This window comes from Notolabrus celidotus, chromosome 20 (assembly GCF_009762535.1).
Source record: "Notolabrus celidotus isolate fNotCel1 chromosome 20, fNotCel1.pri, whole genome shotgun sequence".
NCBI classification, from domain to species: domain Eukaryota; kingdom Metazoa; phylum Chordata; class Actinopteri; order Labriformes; family Labridae; genus Notolabrus; species Notolabrus celidotus.
The window spans coordinates 2888629-2906751 of NC_048291.1; the positions used below are offsets into that span (position 1 = coordinate 2888629).

The following is an 18123-nucleotide window of genomic DNA, read 5'->3' on the forward strand; positions in this document are numbered from 1 at the left end:
TCGTGGTAGTCTGGATGGTGTAACACACGCACGCACGCACGCACGCACGCACGCACGCACGCACGCACGCACGCACGCACGCACGCACGCACGCACGCACGCACGCACGCACGCACGCACGCACGCACGCACGCACGCACGCACGCACGCACGCACGCACGCACGCACGCACGCACGCACGCACGCACGCACGCACGCACGCACGCACGCCTATAACATCCATGCATTCGGATGGAGGGGGGGAATCGCTCTCCACACACTCCTGCAAGCTCCAGTCTCCGCCAGCACTCCTGCACAATCACCTGCAGCCCTTGAACTTCTGACTCCGGCAGCTAATCGACGATCAAACCTTTAAAAGAACGAAGCTTCTTTATTCTGTACAGTAAAACGATGAGTCACCATCAGACAGCTCGGCGGCGGCGGCGGCGGCAGGCGGGGGTGTGTGTGTGTGTGTGTGTGATGGGACGATAAGGCATGTCTACTGAGTGCCTGAACCTACACTGAGTAAAATGTCCTGTGCAATAAAATCGGCGTCTCCAGCCGAGCGACTATCTACATCCGTCAAAGCGTGAAAAACAAAACCAAAAGAGAGAGCCGGAGAGTTTTCACAAGATGGCCGACTTCCTGACGCCACGGAGGACTTTCTCAAATGACCTTTGTGTTTTTTTGAAATCGGCATCTGTGACACACGCAACGCCGAGTCACACGTCACACGTCACACGTCCGAAAAAACGAGGCTTCCTGAAGCGCCTTCTGCCGACGCGGCTGAAAGAAGCGGTTGCCCCGGTGACTGTTCTGGCGTAACCTGAATAAAAGAAGTGTGTAAAGGCTGCCGTGTTGTGAAAATGAGACGCGCAGGGGTCAGTCAATCCGTGACGGTGGGACATCCTGAATACGACCCCCCCTCCCCTCCCCCTTGAACGGAACATATGAAATTACTCTGCGGAGTTCTATAAAACATCTCCGAAGCCTGCCGTCAACTCGTACCGCAGATTTGGTTGAAGAGAGCAGCCTCAAAGCATGCTGGTCCGTCCTGGTTGCCGCCACGTTGTGGGACCGCATTGGGATTAGGAGGACACATCCACCGGAGACCATTAAGGCACGTCCTTCCTCTTAGCGTCTTAACGTGTTGTTCACAGTAACACAAGTTCAGGCCAACAGAAAGCTGTGTTTTAAGTGTGTGTGTGTGTGTGTGCACTTGATTTGCAATGTCTTGAAACAACAAATGAGGATCTGTCAGCTCTAAACGTGTCCTCCAGATCCTGGTTTTTCCACAAGGAGCAAACAAACGAATGAATGGAGTCAAATATTCTACAGAAACCCCAAAAAACCAGAGAGTGAAGGACTCAGTCTCTTCTACCAACCCAAAACATAAAACAAGAGAAACTTAGCAGTGTTATCAGAACTAACATCTTTGTTATTCACAATGTTATCAATAATATGTTGTTCTTATACCCTGTTTTTTCTATAAGAATATCTTATTATCATTCATGATTAGATTTCTCACAGCAAACAAGATCAGCTCTTTTGGCGTTGGGGATGAGGAGGAGGAGGAGGAGGAGGAGGAGGAGGAAGAGCGGGGGGAACAGAAGATTTAAAGAGATGGACAGGCCGGGCGGAGAGAGAGAGAGAGAGAGAGAGAGAGAGAGGGAGGCGCTCGTCATGTCCCGTGTCGCAAGTGACAACGTCTCCTTCCCCGAGGTGACACCGGGGCAGATGGGCAGTTCGCTCCTCTCTCTCCGCTCTCGCAGTCTTTTCCTCGTAAGCGCTCGGCGGGAGATCTCAGACGGCCGTCAAAATCACACCAGGCTCACATGTCCACTGTCAAACTAAGATGAGATGTCTCTCCCTCGCTGTCCGCCGCCGCTCTGCTGGCTGGAATAAAAGGGGAGGGGACAGGGAGTCGGCGAGGATAATTGACTGCTTGGACATAAAAGTTGCTTTGGCCAAATTCTGAGAGACGGTTTGTACCCCGCTCCTCCTGCCCTGAAGTTTCACACAGTTCTTGCAAAAATCAAGATTACATCCTTTTTCCTCCTCCTCCTCCTCCTCGCTCCGTTCAGTCTTTCTTCCTTGAGACTCCTCCCCTTTTCACCTCATCCTGCCGTCCCAATATGGGCTAGGATTGCAGTGTGTGGACAGAGTCTGTAAAATCATCCCTGATCTCCTTCCACCCCCCCCTTCGCCACCGTCCATCCGTCCGTCCGTCCGTTCCTCCTCCCACCCTCCCTCTCTTCCGTCTCTCACACGTCCGACTCGATGCTGGAGAGTTTCTCGTACACATGGCCATTGCTTCCGTTGAAGGGACGAGGGGGGCCGACGCCGAGCATGGAGCCGTGGTGGTTCATCCCACCCAGGCTGAGCTCTTTCGGGAACCGCGGCGCCACGTTAGACATCACCCCAGCCGTGGCGGACGCTGGAAGATAAGACGCCGTGCTCATCTGGCTCCTGAAGTCACTTCGGCTGTTTTTGGCAACTTGTTGCTGCTGCTGTTGCTTTTTCATGTAGTATTGTTTGGCTCCGTGCATCAGACACTGGTCGTCGCCGAAGGTGGGTATAAAGGGGTTTTGGTTCACCCTGTCGGGGTAAAGAGATTTAGATAAAGAGAAACCGCCTCCGCCTCCTTCCATAAGAGACCTGTCCCTGTCCCTCATGTCTCTCTCTCCGATGGAGCGGCGGTGGAGTCCGTCTCCGCCTCTGAACAGGCCGAACGGTGAGCCGGGTCCTTTCCGGCTGTCGCCTCCGTAAAACAAAGGGTCCCTGTCTCTCTCCCGTTCTCGCTCCGAGCCGCCGTGGCGCTCGAATATGTGTGCGAAGGGGCTGGTGCCCTCCATGTAGCGCTCCTTCTCCTTTAAGCTAACACTCCTCGGCGGAGGCAACATCCCTCCCATTCCAGGACCCCCCATCCCTCCACCTCCTCCTAGTCCAATCAGACTCCCCATGCCGCCTGACTCCTCTTTCTGAAGGTCCACAAACGCGTCATACGAGTGCTGCCGCCTAAGGGGTTTGCCAAATCCTCCGCTCTTCCTCCTCTGCTGGCCCTGAGGTTGAGACTGAGGGCCTGCGCCCATGCCTCCCCCACCTCCTCCACCTCCTCCCCCCATCTGTTCCAAGAGGTGGTTGTTGTCCTCGCTGATGTCGTAGAGGTTCCCCGTCTTTTTACAGCCCTCGCAGCGCATGCAGGTGGCAGAGCTGGGACGGCTGCCTCCCCCGCCTCCCGAGGTCCCGCAGCTCATCCCGCTACCGTACCCGCTCCCGTGAATGGACATCTGCTTGCCCCCGACCCCGCTGGCCCGACAGTTCCTGCACTCCCAGTCTCCGCCCGCCAGCCCCGATCCTCCGCCGCCCTTGGAATCTGACTTTTTGGGTTTGCTCTTAAGAAAATCATCCACAGGAACCAGGGTGGTGCAGGCCCCGACTCCTCCCTCCCTGCTCACAGGCCCTTCTGTGAGGTCCACGTGCTCCCACTGAGGGACGCCCTCCTTGGGCCGAAACTGGTCCAAATAAAAATCCCTAACGCTCTCCTTTTCTCTGAAGTGATAGGCGTTCCCTTCGTTGTTCCCCACTCCTACTCCTCCTCCACCGCTGCCTCCTCCTCTCTTCCGTTCAGGAGGTAGAAGCGGCGGGGACGAGCGGTGTCCATGGTAGTGGTGGTGGCTGATGTGGTACGGTTTCCTCCTGTAGCCCAGCTCGATTTCGTCCAGCTCCCGTCTGGACTTGGCAGAGGCCGGCCTCTTCTTCAGGCTATCCCGGTACTGTTTGCGCTTCTTGGCGTTCCCCTCCAGGTTCCCGTACGTCACCGTGTGCGTGGAAATGTCGGACACGTCTGAGCGTATATTCCCATCGTCGTCCACTCGGCCTCCGATGTAGTTGTGCCCCGGGATGAACGAGGAACTTGACGCTCCTCCCTTGAAGGAGAACTTCCCGTACAGGTCCGGCAGACCGCCCTTGAAGCTCTGTCCTGAGGGAGGAGTCTGTCCGGACAGGAGGTCAAACTTGCTCATGTTCCTGTGGGTGAGAGCGGCACAGGGCTGGGTGGAGAAGATAGGCGCCACTCCTCCACCCAGGCTCTCACAGTCAAACATGCCGCCCTCCAGGGAGCTAGCGCTGCCCAAACTATGGGGCCGGTTGGCAGGGGGTCCGCTGAGCCCTAGATTGGACCCGTGGTGGTGGAGGTAGTGGTCCTGGTAGAGGTTACTGTCCTTCAGGTGGAGGTTACCAAACGTCCTCTCCACCTCGCTGATGTAGTCGCTGAACATGTTGTCCTCGGGCATGTACGGCGGCTTGCAGTCCGAGTGGCCCGCCAAGCTGCGCCGGTGCTCCGAGATGTCGTAAACAGAAGACTCTCGGCGGATGAAGTCCAGAGCGCTGTGCGGGGACCCGTTCACCCCGGACAGGGACGCCATGTTCTTGGCGGTGCGGAGGAGGCGCATGATGTTGGAGTGGGTGTTGTTCATGGTGGCTGATGGGGAGTTCAGGGCCGAGCTGCTCTTCTCCTCGATCTGCACGCCGTGGATACAGCTGTAGATTCCCTGTGAGGAGGAACACAAAGAGAGGAGCTTTAAGGACCGGGCACAGGATTGATTTACTCATTACTGCGAGCTGCTATTGTTCTCTGAGACGGGATGCTAACAATGAATCCAGGATCGAGTTATTGATCGTACAGACCGATGAAGAGGCGTTATCACGAGGACGTTATGGAGACAGACAGGTCAGCGTTTCTGTTTCAGGTGTGAACGCAGCGCAGGAAAGGAGGGCGATTTCATAACCACTGGATTAAAGCTAGCCTCCCTGAGCTCCCTTGTCCCGTAGGTTCCTCTACTACTATACTTCTCTCCACTATCATCCCTCTCTCTCTCTCTTCATCTCCCTCTATCCCTCTCTCCAACACGGACTCAGCAGATGTGTCTTCTTTCTTTCTTTTTCCTTTTCCCTTCATTCTATCCTTCTTTCTTTCTTTCTTTCTTTCTTTCCTTCTTCTCCTTTATTTTATTCCTTCTCTCCTTCTTTCTTTTTTCCCTTTTTTCTTTTTAATTTCTTACTCTCTTTTTCTCCTTTCTTTCTGTCCACTCTTTTTTTCTTCTTTTCTTGTTTCTTTCCTTTTTCCTTTCATTCTATTCTTTCTTTCTGTCCTTCATTCTTTTCTTTCTTGCTTTCTTTACTTCTTTCTCTTTTTTCTTTTTAATTCCTTCCTTCCTTCTTACTTTCTTTCTTTCTTTTTTTCTTTCCTTCTTTGTTTCTCTCTTTCATTCTTTCTTTTTTTTCTCCTTTTTTGTTCCTTCTTTCTTTCCTTTTTCCTTTCATTCAATCCTTCTTACTTTCTGTCCTTACTTTTCTTTCTTGCTTTCTTTACCTCTGTTTTTTTCTTCCTTCTTACTTTGTTTCTTTTTCTCCTTTCTTTTATTGCTTCTTTCTTTCTTCTTTTCTCTTTCCTTTGTTTCTTTCATTCTATACTTACTTTCTGCCCTTCTTTCTTCTTGCATTCTTTACTTCTTTCTCTTTTTCTTTTTTATTCCTTCATTCTTTCCCTTTTCCTTTCATTTGATCTTTGTTACTTTCTGTCCTTCTTTCTCTTTTTAACTCTTTCTTTCTCTCTTTGTTCTCTCCTTTTCTTACCCCGCCTTTTCCTTTCACCATTTATTCTCTTTTTCTTTCTTCTGGTCCCCATCTCTCTCTCTCCCTTCATCTCCCTCTATCCCTCTCTCCAACATAGACTCAGCAGATGTGTCTTCTTTCTTTCTTTTTCCTTTTCCCTTCATTCTATCCTTCTTTCTTTCTTACTTTTTCTTTCTTTCCTTCTTCTCCTTTATTTTATTCCTTCTCTCCTTTCTTTTTTCCTCTTTTTTCTTTTTAATTTCTTACTTTCTTTTTCTCCTTTCTTTCTGTCCATTCTTTTTTTCTTCTTTTCTTGTTTCTTTCCTTTCATTCTATTCTTACTTTCTGTCCTTACTTTTCTTTCTTGCTTTCTTTACCTCTTTTTTCTTTTTTTCTTCCTTCTTACTTTGTTTCTTTTTCTCCTTTCTTTTATTGCTTCTTTCTTTCTTATTTTGTCTTTCCTTTGTTTCTTTCATTCTATACTTACTTTCTGCCTTTCTTTCTTCTTGCATTCTTTACTTCTTTCTCTTTTTCTTTTTTATTCCTTCATTCTTTCCTTTTTCCTTTCATTTGATCCTTATTACTTTCTGTCCTTCTTTCTCTTTTAAACTCTTTCTTTCTCTCTTTTCCTTTCCCCATTTCTCCTCCTCTTTTTCTTTCTTCTGGTCTCCCTCTCTTCTCTCTTTTCTTAGACCTTTCTGGAGTCCCTGAGCTCCCTTGTCTCTCAGGTTCCTCTGGATCTCTGCAGCTGTGGACGTGCCAGACTCCAGCTGCTACAACTACTACTATCCGTCTCCCCACTATCATCTCTCTCTCTCTCTCTTCACCTCCCTCTATCCCTCTCTCCAACACGGTCTCAGCAGATGTGTGTCTAACATGAGTCTGGTCCTGCTGGAGGTTTCTGCCTGTTAAAGGAAGTTTGTCCTTGCCACTGTAACTTGCTAAATGCTGCAAAGTGCTCTGCTCATGGTGGATTAAGATGAGATCAGACTGAGTCCTGTCTGGAGATAGGACTGGATCTGATCCGGTCTTGATGTTGGGTCTTTAGTCTAGACCTGCTCTGTTTGGAAAGAGTCTGAGGAGAACGTTTGTTGGGATTTGGCGCTGGTATTGAAGGTTTATTTCATGGACTGGACGCCACACTTCATGTGTTCACGGGTCTGAGGCGTGCGTTGGATCAGGCTTAATGGGTCAGTCCATCTTGGACCTGTTGAGACGAGGGATGGGCGATGATTTTGGAATATTCGAATATTTGTTCTCTTTATAAAAATCAAAGAGTTACTTTGAATATTTTCTCATTTTAAAAGCAACATTTCTCATGTTTTTTACCAGTGCCTGGTTGTAATACGGTGTTCTGCCACACGGTGGCTACAGAGCGTCATAAAGCTGCTAACTATAATATGTAACAGAAGAAGAAGAATGCTAACTGCATTAAACAGCAAAAGAAGAAGAAAACATTCGCCCTACTATACACCTATTTCAGAGACTGAGCATGGCTGTGAAATGTAAACACACACGCCGCGCCGCGTCTGAGAAACACTGATTTGATTTGAATAATTGTCGAATAGATGCCGATGATTATGGATTCGTATTTTGTCTTGGAATGCCCTCCCCTAGTTGAGACCTCTTCAGTCCACACCCTGTCCTAAAGGTGGATATAAAGGTGACTATAGATTACATAAAGTTTAAAGGGTGTTCTGCTATTTATAGACAGGAACACGTCGTAGATTAGCTGCTGTGAGAAAAAGGGGGACGGTCTGAAGATCCAGAGGATAGTGTAGCAGGACAGTGGATGATTGATAAAGGCAGAGGGGCTAATAAAACCCCTCGGGTCCTGCTGGTCAATACCTTTAATCAATGTGATTAGAATTCAGCTGAACAATATCCTCCGGCAGTTATTAAACACCTCAGCTCCACCACCTCTGCCACGCCGCCGGCCACCTTACAATCCCCCAACCCCAGATAAAGGCCACGCCAAGGAGACGGCGGCCGAGCGCCACGCTGACAGAAAGATAAACGGCTCCATTTGCATTCTGTGATGTACGATACAATACGCAGATAAAAATGGATGCAGCGCGGCGAGCAAAGCGGGCGTGACGGATGGGGACGGAGAGGACCGGATCAATCGCCAACAATGATTTTACTCTGTTTTTCTGGACGTTTGTTGATGACTCTGGGAATGAAAGGAGCGGCGATCAGCTCGTCTCTGCAGAGGTCAGGCCTGTGGTTTGAAGAGGTCAAGGGTCGCCTGGGTGTTGTCAAGCTGTGACTCTCCCCTGCCTCCTTTTATCCACTAATGCCACTCGTTGACCCTCACGCCGCCGCGCCCCGGCCACACGTCTCTCCCGGTTAATTGCCTGCATTGCAGCAGAAAAAGGTCCTCATCCCTCGTTCTGGGTTTATAGATAATGTCACTTCTTTCAATTTCACAGTCTGTTAACAGCCGAGCGTGCCGGGCCTCACGGCGGTTAAGAGTAACCGCGGTTAGCATAAATACAAAGTGACTCAACGGCGTTTGAGCGATGCTGGATGTGCACGCCCACCTTCCCTCGCTTCCATCTTTCACTGTTTATCTTCCTCTCCTCTGTCTCATCTGTGTTTCTCTTCTCCATCTGTCTGTTTATATAATTTGTCATCACTCCATCTTCGTTCCTACAACAATAATTCTCCCTTTATTGTCCTGATTACACCCCACCTGCTGCCAAATCTGTCACATCTTCCCTCCCGTGACGCCCGTTACATCACCCTGTCTGCATCCACTTTAATCTCAGGATGACCGAGCGGCGTTAGGTTTTTTTTTCACCCGTGTAGACGGCGAGGTTGGGCGACGGGGGCGTTTGAGTGCGACGTCAGGATGAGTGTTTGTGTGTTTTTAAGCTCTTCTCGCGGCCGCTCACTCCCACAGAGCATCCAGTTAATACTGTAGTGCATCAAACTCTGGACTCTGAAACAAAGTGATTGCTGCTTTAGATTCAGCAGCACAGTTTGTGGACTCCACATGCCCGCATCAGCAAAGAGCAACATGTGTGTTCTCTTCCTGCATCCTGTGTAGACCTCTTTACACCTTCCTCCATCCCAGCCCCTCCTTCCTGCTGTGTCTGATGTCACCTGTGTCACATGAACCGTCACTGATGCTCGCTCTGTTCTGTATCCTGCGTGTCTTTGCTGATGCTCTCCCTGCCTTAAGCCTGGTTGAAGGCTGATTTATACCAGTGTTAATTTTGGTGGCTATTTTAGATTTAGTCTTAGTCTTTAGATTAACTGCCTGTTAGTTTTAGTCACATTTTAGTCTTTGATTTTTGCAGAAACATCTTCACTCTTTAAATAATTCATGTAGTGGATCAGATATCAGTATCAGGGTTATACCAAGTGTTCAAATCATCAACACTCCTTTAACACTTTTGCTTGTGTAATATCTGAAGTTCAATAATTCAGCCTGGCCCTGCTAAAATGTCAAAAGAAGACATTCTTCATGTGACCACTACACAACAAAATGCCATGAAGGACTGTATTGCTCATTTACGACGGTCCTTGAATGCACCTGCAGAGACAGGTGCACTGGACAGACAGTCAGTTCACGGCACTCTGAAATGCACCTGTGTCACATGAACCGTCACTGATGCTCGCTCTGTTCTGTAGCAGTGGGTCTTTGCTGATGCTCTCCCTGCCTTAAGCCTGGTTGAAGGCTGATTTATACCAGTGTTCATTTTGGTGGCTATTTTAGATTTAGTCTTAGTCTTTAGATTAACATGCCTGTTAGTTTTAGTCACATTTTAGTCTTTGATTTTTGCAGAAAAATCTTCACTCTTTAAATAATTCATGTAGTGGATCAGATATCAGTATCAGGGTTATACCAAGTGTTCAAATCATCAACACTCCTTTAAGACTTTTGCTTGTGTAATATCTGAAGTTCAATAATTCAGCCTGGCCCTGCTAAAATGACAAAAGAAAACATTCTTCATGTGACCTCTACACAACAAAATGCCATGAAGGACTGTATTGCACATTTACGACGGTCCTTGAATGCACCAGCAGTGACAGGCGCACTGGACAGACAGTCAGTTCACGGCACTCTGAAATGCACCTGTGTCATATGAACCGTCACTGATGCTCGCTCTGTTCTGTAGCAGTGGGTCTTTGCTGATGCTCTCCCTGCCTTAAGCCTGGTTGAAGGCTGATTTATACTTCTGCGTTGAATTGACGGAGGAGCCTACGTCGGAGGTCCGCGTAGCTCCCGTCAGTGTTGCCAACTCCCCAGTGAGGTGAGTAGCTAGTGGCTGTCCTAAAAGACGCTAAATGACATCATCACCTAATTTGCATAATCTGAATTGTAATATTAGATACCCCCTTTTCCACCGCGGCAGTTTCAGGGCCGGTTTCGGAGCTGTCGCTCAATTGAGAACCTGTTTCCCACGTTTCGACTGTGAGTGAACCGGCTCCCGGTTGGGAAAACCGGTTCCAGAGCGGCTCAAACTCTTCACTGGTCTAGAAACACTAACCGCTTACGTCAGGGGCGAGGGGCGAGGGGCGAGGGGCGAGGGGCGAGGGGCGAGGGGCGAGGGGCGAGGGGCGAGGGGCGGGGTTGCAGTGGTCAAATACATAAACCAAACGTGTTTCCTCTATTGTCCTGCAGGGGGAAAATCAAAGAGACTAATGGATTCCAAGGCAACTCAGCGGTCTGCCGAGGAGACAAGCTGCTGTTGTCCGCCATCGTTGTTGTTGTTGTTGTGAGGGAAAGTTCGCTCTAGCTCTGCTAGGGAAGGCGGTCACGTAAATCTGACGTCATGACGTGCCTCTTCCACGGGGTCGAGCGGGCGGAGAAACGAACGGGTGCCGTGTTGGTTCAAGAGTTCAACCAGCTCCAGAAATACAACCCGGTTCATGTTGGTCGAAAAGAGGTAAGAGAGACTGCACTACCCTCTAGTGTATCGGCGGAGTATTGCTGCGCGACACGAAGTCTAGGGATGCACTGATCCTGCTTTTTAGGTCCAGACACCGATATCTATACCTGGGCCCTGGTATCTGCTGATACCGATCTGATCCTGGTATTGATTTAACAATCTCTATTCCTTAATGTGAGGATAGAATCATGTTTTGGCAACTTCAGGCTTTTCTGACTTTGTAAACCAAAATAAAATGAACATTTTTAAACTGACGGTATCATTATTCAAGAGATTATAAATATATACCAGCAGTTTGATGAGTCAATCTTCATAACCAACAGATATTACAATGCAACTGTAAACCTCAGAGGAGGATAAGAGGAATTCTTCTCAGGAACTGCTTCAAATGAGAAAATAATAAATATGTTAAAGGTGACATATCATGCAAAATTGACTTTTTAATGGTTCTTTACCTGAAATATGTGTCCCTGTCTACAAACCCCCCGAGAATGAAAAGAATCCATTCTGCCCCTGTTTTGATTTCTACACCTTTCTGTAAATGTGTGTGAAACCAGCCGTTTCAGACTTCCATGTTTTTGTTACATAACAACAATATCCGGTCTGTCACGGAGTCAGAGCTCGGAGCTTGTTCAGCCCATAGACTGTATAAAATAATACTGAATCCCTCCTCTGTTTTTCATTCCCTGCACAAATGTGTGCTAACAAGGAGCTTAGGAGGGAGGCATGCTAGTTGTAGGCTGTCTTAATAAACACAAAGGTCGGTTTTACTCCCCACGTCTGCAGATTTGAAGATCTAGTGGATGATTTTTACTTGTCATGGATAAGTGCTAGCGCTAATTAGCATAGCCACATAGCTATATGTTCATAGCTGTAGCTGTAGCTGTGTACCAAGACACACGTCGACATACTGACAAATAAACAACAAGAAACACTAAATCTGTGACCAATCCTTCAGAAAGGTCTTGCTGCCTTTCTGGCAGAGGTCGGTTTGACTCCCCACGTCTGCAGATTTGAAGATCTAGTGGATGATTTTTAGTTATCATGGATAAGTGCTAGCGCTAGTTAGCATAGCCACATAGCTACATGTTCGTAGCTGTGTCCCAAGACACACGTCTACATACTGATAAATAAAACAACAAGAAACACTAAATCTGTGACCAATCCTTCAGAAAGGTCCTGCTGCAGGCGCCTCTCCGTCAGGATCAGATTCTGGATCAGATTCAGAGGGTTGAAGTAACGCGGGTCTGTGAGCAGCCGTGTATATTCAGCCAACATGTAAACATTAGATCAACGTGCTGGAGAGCCGAGGCACATCCACTTCCTGAGGGGGTGTGGTCAGAGAGAAAACAGACTGTTCTGATGAGGAATGAAGAAGAGGGTTTTTCAGGCAGACCAAAATCTGATTTCAAAGTGTTTTTTTGAGCATAAACTTTAAAGACATGTTTTGTGGACCTCTTAGACCAATATATATTGATGAAAAAAGCGTGATATGTCCCCTTTAAAGTAGTTTTTCTATAGAGTGTTTCCCACAGAAGTACAGTGTACCTGTGGCTGGGAGGAGGGCTATCACCTCTCTCTTAATCCCCTCTATCCCTCTTTCAAGACCCAACACGGTCTCAGCAGATGTGTGTCTAACATGAGTCTGGTCCTGCTGGAGGTTTCTGCCTGTTAAAGGAAGTTTGTCCTCTACGCTGTAACTAGCTAAATGCTGTGAGGTGCAATCCTCATGGTGGATTAAGGTGGGGTCAGACTGAGTCTGATCCTGTCTTGGTGTTGGGTCTCTGTTCATAATTTGACATAGAGTGGTCTAGACCTGCTCTGTTTGTAAAAGCGTTTGTTGTGATTGGGCGCTATACAAATAAAGATTGATTGATTGATAAAATCAATGAATGCATTATTACTCTGCCCAGCTTTGCCCTTACTGTTTCCCTTCTCTGTGTCTGATATTGTGACAATATTAATCAGCAGCACATTTTATAAAGACGCTGATGACGTAGGAGCAGGACATGGCTGTTGTAAACACAGGAAAGCATAGAACTGAGATGACTAGATCTGCTGTGTGGATCGGCACTATATATTGGCCCTTTGTCACAGATATCCCATCTAGCTTTTTGAGTCCGATCTAGCTGATATCCGATGCCAGGATCAGATCGGTGCATCCCTACACATGTCCCAGTAACCCTACACAGCAGTGGTCGACGTGGACGTGAGCCCCACAACGCTTGAGGTGGAGGCCAGTCAGGTCGCCTGTTTCCGGCCCCGCTCCGTTCCCTGCTTTGTGGCGTTAATCTACAGCTGATCCATGTTGCTGTTTGTCACGGCCGAGCGTGGAGTTAATACCGTAGTGCATCAAATCCTGGACGTTGAACAAAGCGATTGCTGCTTCATATTCAGCAGCACATTTTGTGGACTCCACATGCCCACATAATGTAACAGTTGGCAGATTGCTGCTGGCCCCCGTTCTACAGGAGCTGATTATTTGGGCAGCATGTGTGAATAGCAATAACTGCAGCCTGCGGGTTTGTTAGGAATTTCAATCCACCGGAGGCTCACAGCAAAATCTATAAGTGATTACACCGGGACACAGAGGCAGGGAATCAACAGAGAGCCAGCTGCTGCTGATGGAGGAGCATGCAGGGCTGTCTGCGTACTGTACATACAGCAGCTTATGATTTAATTCTGCGTGTGAGGTTTAGCTCTGAGGTGCTAAATGCAAATGACATGATGGGATGTGAGCGCGGCGGCGGCGGCGGCGAGGAGAGGAGTGATTAAACCTCTAATACATTTACTGTTCTGAAGTCATTAGAGGCTTTTTAAAATCGATATAATTAATTTGTTTCGGTGTTGCAGGTGGGACTCAGAGGGGGCAGGTAGCCAGGGGAGTGCCGCCACACAGGAAGTTAGGGGGGGGGGGACGCCAAACTGAGCGTGAAGCCGTGACGGACGCCATGTGACTCCTCCTCCGAAGCGTGACAGATGTCTCTTCTTTTTTTTTTTTTTTTAAACACCGCCGAGCTTAAATGTTAATTGCAGCAATAACAATAAAGTTTATTGGATTATGCTGTGAAATTAAAAAAGCGGAATCAATCTGAGTGTTGGAGCGAGGAGGAGGAGGAGGAGGAGGAGGAGGAGGGAGGAAGACATGGCCGAGCGTGGAGAGAGAGAGAGAGAGAGAGAGAGAGAGAGAGAGAGAGAGAGAGAGAGAGAGAGAGAGAGAGAGAGAGAGAGGAGCGTCTATGTGTCTCTACAGGGGACATAGAGACACAGATGCACTTCCTCCTCCACTGCAGCAAGTTCTCTTCTCTAAGAGATTCCCACTACAGGGACATTACTAACATGATACCAAACTTCCCAACATTAACCCCAGAAGAGAAACTGTCAGTTCTCCTGGAGGGAAGGGTCAGCAGCTCCTTTGGCTGCTAAATATGTGTCTGCCTGTCACAGCCTGAGGGACGCACCATCCCATGGGGTTGGATTTTGGGTGGAGGTTTTGTGAGCGCCCCGCATCGGGTGAGGACATTGAGATATGCTGTATAGGTGACACCATCATTCATTAATGGAGCGACGCCTGCGAGCTAGCTCAGGCAGACAACTCGAGCTGCAATGCCGTACACGTCACATGTCCCACTCTCTTATCCATCATCCAATCCCGCCCTCTGCCTCTCAAGCTGGCGGTCTATTTAAACTGGGAAAAAATCTCCCATCTCTCCCTCTGCCTGTTAACGCCTCTGCTGCTGCATGCCATTGCTGATATTTTCTTCTTCCCCGCCGCCTCCCCAGCATCCACCTGCAGGCTCCGGGGGTGTTTAGTATGTTTTGCTCATCACTCCTCAAAGTCTGCATGTAAACTTATCTGCAGGGAGTGATGGGCGCCAAACATGAATATGTATTTGCTGCTACAATAAAGAATTTAAACGTGAGTTGTCTGACTGAAATGCATATAAAATATGTAATACCCCTTACATACTAAATCAAATGGATCGTCAGACCTCGCCCCTGTGCAATAAATGTGGAAGGGAGATTGGAACCTACTATCACTATTTTTGGCAGTGCAAACTGATCAAAAGATTCTGGGGTGCAATCTCAAAAGAACTGAGTGGCATTTTCCGGACCTGCATCAAGAGGGACTCAGGCCTTTTCATTCACAGCCTCCCCTCAAAATCAGTTGCATTAACACAACCACATTTCAAACTGTGTGACAAACTGCTGTTATTAGCTAGAAAATGTGTTTTGATAAATTGGATTAAAGATAAACCGCCAACTGTTACTCTGTGGTATCAGGAGTTATTCAGGGTCCTCCCTCATGAAAGGATCAGTGCGGTTCTGAGGGGTAATGAGAGGGACTTCACTGACATGTGGTCTCCTGTGTTCAGTTATTTACCAAAAGAACTGACTCAACTTCTGATGAGGGGACCAAACGACATAAAATGGCCAAACCTGCAGAGAGCTAATCTTTAAAGGTGACATATCACGCTTTTTTCATCAACATATATTGGTCTAAGAGGTCCCCAAAACATGTCTTTAAAGTTTATGCTCAAAAAAACACTTTGAAATCAGATTTTGGTCTGCCTGAAAAACCCTCTTCTTCAGACCTGCCTCTACTTCCCCTGACTCTACTGACTGCCCCTCTCGCTCGTCCTCGGGCCTGTCCCCTCTGACCTGATGAGGTGCTTTGCTCAGGACTGTAGTCCGGATCAGAGTCTAAAAAGCTCTCACCAAAAAGCAGAAGAATTAATGACGTTCAGTAAGTCCTACAGAAAATATATATTTATTGTAGCGTCCGTCCGGACGCTGTAGGGATGACGAGCCGATTGGTGAACACGTTGATCTTTAATAACCGGTCACTGTCGGTCGTTACCACGCCAACCAACAAAGCAACAATCAATGTTTGAATGAATGAAGAACTTCTCCTCTTGTCTCTCCTCTCTCCCGCTCACACACTCTACACCTCTCCTGATGCCTTCACTGACTGTCAACACTGTAGGAATTAAGAACATCTACACTGAACAGGTTTAACAAACAGTAGAGCTGTTACAGTGTTATATATGTGTTATAACTTTTCTCCTGATATCGTGTCACCAGGACAACTGGATAATGCTAGCATGACAGTTGTGAGCATTTATGTGCTTTGGCAATAATATCTCGTTGTTCATGCCAATAAAGCAAATTTGAATTGAATTGAAAAATTGAGAGAGAGAGAGAGAGAGGGGGGTGAGGCTGCGGGCGAGGATCTGAGGAGAGATAATAAACTGTCGTTTCCAGAAACAGCTTCTTCAGCTTCAGATGCAAATAAACACGGCGATGAATCCTCCCCTCCTGAATATTTACACGACCGCTCGTGATGTCACGCTGAAGCAGAGACGGAGGTGATTCTCTGCAAATGAGCACACTCGCTCTCAGAACCTCGCCGCTGCACCAACTGTAACGATGTAATAACGAGGAGAGGGCGAGAAGTCAACTGACACATACGAACGCAGACACGCACAGCAAACAAGAGAGCGCGTTGAATTAACACGAATAATCAAAGTTGGGCGGCGGAGCGTGATATGAGAGCTCAGAGGGGAGAGAGTGGCGTCGTGTTCCAGGCGAGAGAGAGAGAGAGAGAGAGAGAGAGAGAGAGAGAGCAGTGTGTGGCGCCCTGCTGTAAATTAGCCACGTGGTTTTGTTCGCCTGCAGCGGTTCACCTTCAGAGACGCAGCGCACTGAATTACACCCCAGCCATGTCAAAACAATTGGAATGCAAATCAAACACCCCCGGGGTGACTTTGGTTCCCCCGGGATCCAGTAATCTATCCTCACCGGTGGGTCTGTGGCTGATTTTTGTTGAGTGGAATATTGATTTTGGCTCAACATTTTGTAAATATTTACCCCCTGGACGTCAGGACGGACTGAGCACTGAGCACTGAAACTGAAACGCTCCTGTGTGTGTGCGCGCTCTGAGAGCGAGGCTCGGTCATGAGAGGGACACGGAGGAACGGTCCAAACTGGAAAATCTAATCTAAAGTCACAAAGAGTCAAACGAAGAGGTCTGAAGTCTGTCTGCTCTTATTCTGGATCCTCCTGAAAGTGACTTCTGAGTTCACATCAGGACAGGGTTCTGTTTTTCCTCTCTGTAACCACATCATCAGAAGATTGAAATCCTTAACAGTCTGATTCTTTCATCGGGTCATTTTGGATTTCCTATTTTAAACCTTCTAAATCTTCATGTTTTAAATATTTTCAGGCTTTGATAGGAGAGCTGAAGAGCAGCAGAAAACGTCAGCAACAGAGAGCAGGGGAAGACATGCAGCAAACAGTCCAGAGAGCTCTGTGACAAGGCCTAAAGCAGGGATGTCATTTATTATTGTTATTATATTTTTTAACTATGTTAGTACATTGTTGTATTCCCCTGTCCCGTGTTGTAATTATCTATTTATCAGATAGAAGTGTACATAGTGTGTATATATCTGTAATAGTTGCCATATTTTATTTTATTTTAACTTTATTTTATTTTATTTTGTTTTATTTTATTTTATTTTATTTTATTTTATCCAATTTTATTTTATTTAACTTTATTTTATTTTATCCAATTTTATTTTACTTTCTTTTCTTTTCTTTTCTTTTCTTTTATCTTATCCAATTTTATTATTATTATTATTATTTTTATTTTTATTTTTTTATTTTACCCTTGTCATTGCGATTATTATTGTTATTATATTTTTTAACTATGTTAGTACATTGTTGTATTCCCCTGTCCCGTGTTGTAATTATCTATTTATCAGATAGAAGTGTACATAGTGTGTATATATCTGTAATAGTTGCCATATTTTATTTTATTTTAACTTTATTTTATTTTATTTTGTTTTATTTAACTTTATTTTATATTATTTTATTTTATATTATTTTATTTTATTTTATTTTACTTTATTTTATTTTCTTTTCTTTTCTTTTATCCAATTTTATTTTGTTTTGTTTTATTTAACTTTATTTTATATTATTTTATTTTATTTTACTTTATTTTATATTATTTTATTTTATCTTACTTTATTTTATTTTATCCAATTTTATTTTATCTTATCCAATTTTATTATTATTATTATTATTTTTATTTTTTTATTTTACCCTTGTCATTGCGATTATTATTGTTATTATATTTTTAACTATGTTAGTACATTGTTGTATTCCCCTGTCCCGTGTTGTAAGCTGCTGTAACAATAGAATTCCCCCAATGGAGGACAAATAAAATATATGTTAATATCTTGTTTTTTTCTGTCTCTCTGTTATTCTGAGAAGCACTTTGGGCTGCATGTTTTTATGTATGAAAGAAGCAATGTAAATAAAGTTGAGTTGAGTAACGGCAGCCTCTATCAGCTGATTTCCTTCCATGCATCCAATTAGCAAAGAGCAAAATGTGCGTTCTTCATCCTTCCTACTCTTCCTGCTTCCTCCATAAACCTCTTTACACCCTCCTCCATCCCAGCTCCTCCTTCCTGCTGTGTCTGATTTCACCAGTGTCACATGAACCGTCACTGATGCTCGCTTTGTTCTGCAGCACAGGGGTCTTTGCTGATGCTCTCCCTGCCTTCAGCCTGGTTGAAGGCTGATTTCTACTTCTGCGTCTACTCGACGTAGCAGGGACGACGCA

General features: G+C 46.4%; 1 protein-coding gene across 1 annotated transcript in view; it reads right to left on the bottom strand.

Annotated features, from left to right (window-relative positions):
• Positions 1–204: 204 nt before the first annotated feature.
• Positions 205–18123, bottom strand: part of LOC117832831 (glutamate receptor ionotropic, NMDA 2B) — a 59232-nt gene continuing 41313 nt past the window's right edge. Inside the window, exon 10 of the mRNA XM_034712126.1 lies at positions 205–4532. Within this exon, the coding sequence (XP_034568017.1) occupies positions 2244–4532 (2289 nt within the window). The 3' untranslated portion in view covers positions 205–2243. The remainder of the gene's footprint in view (positions 4533–18123) is intronic.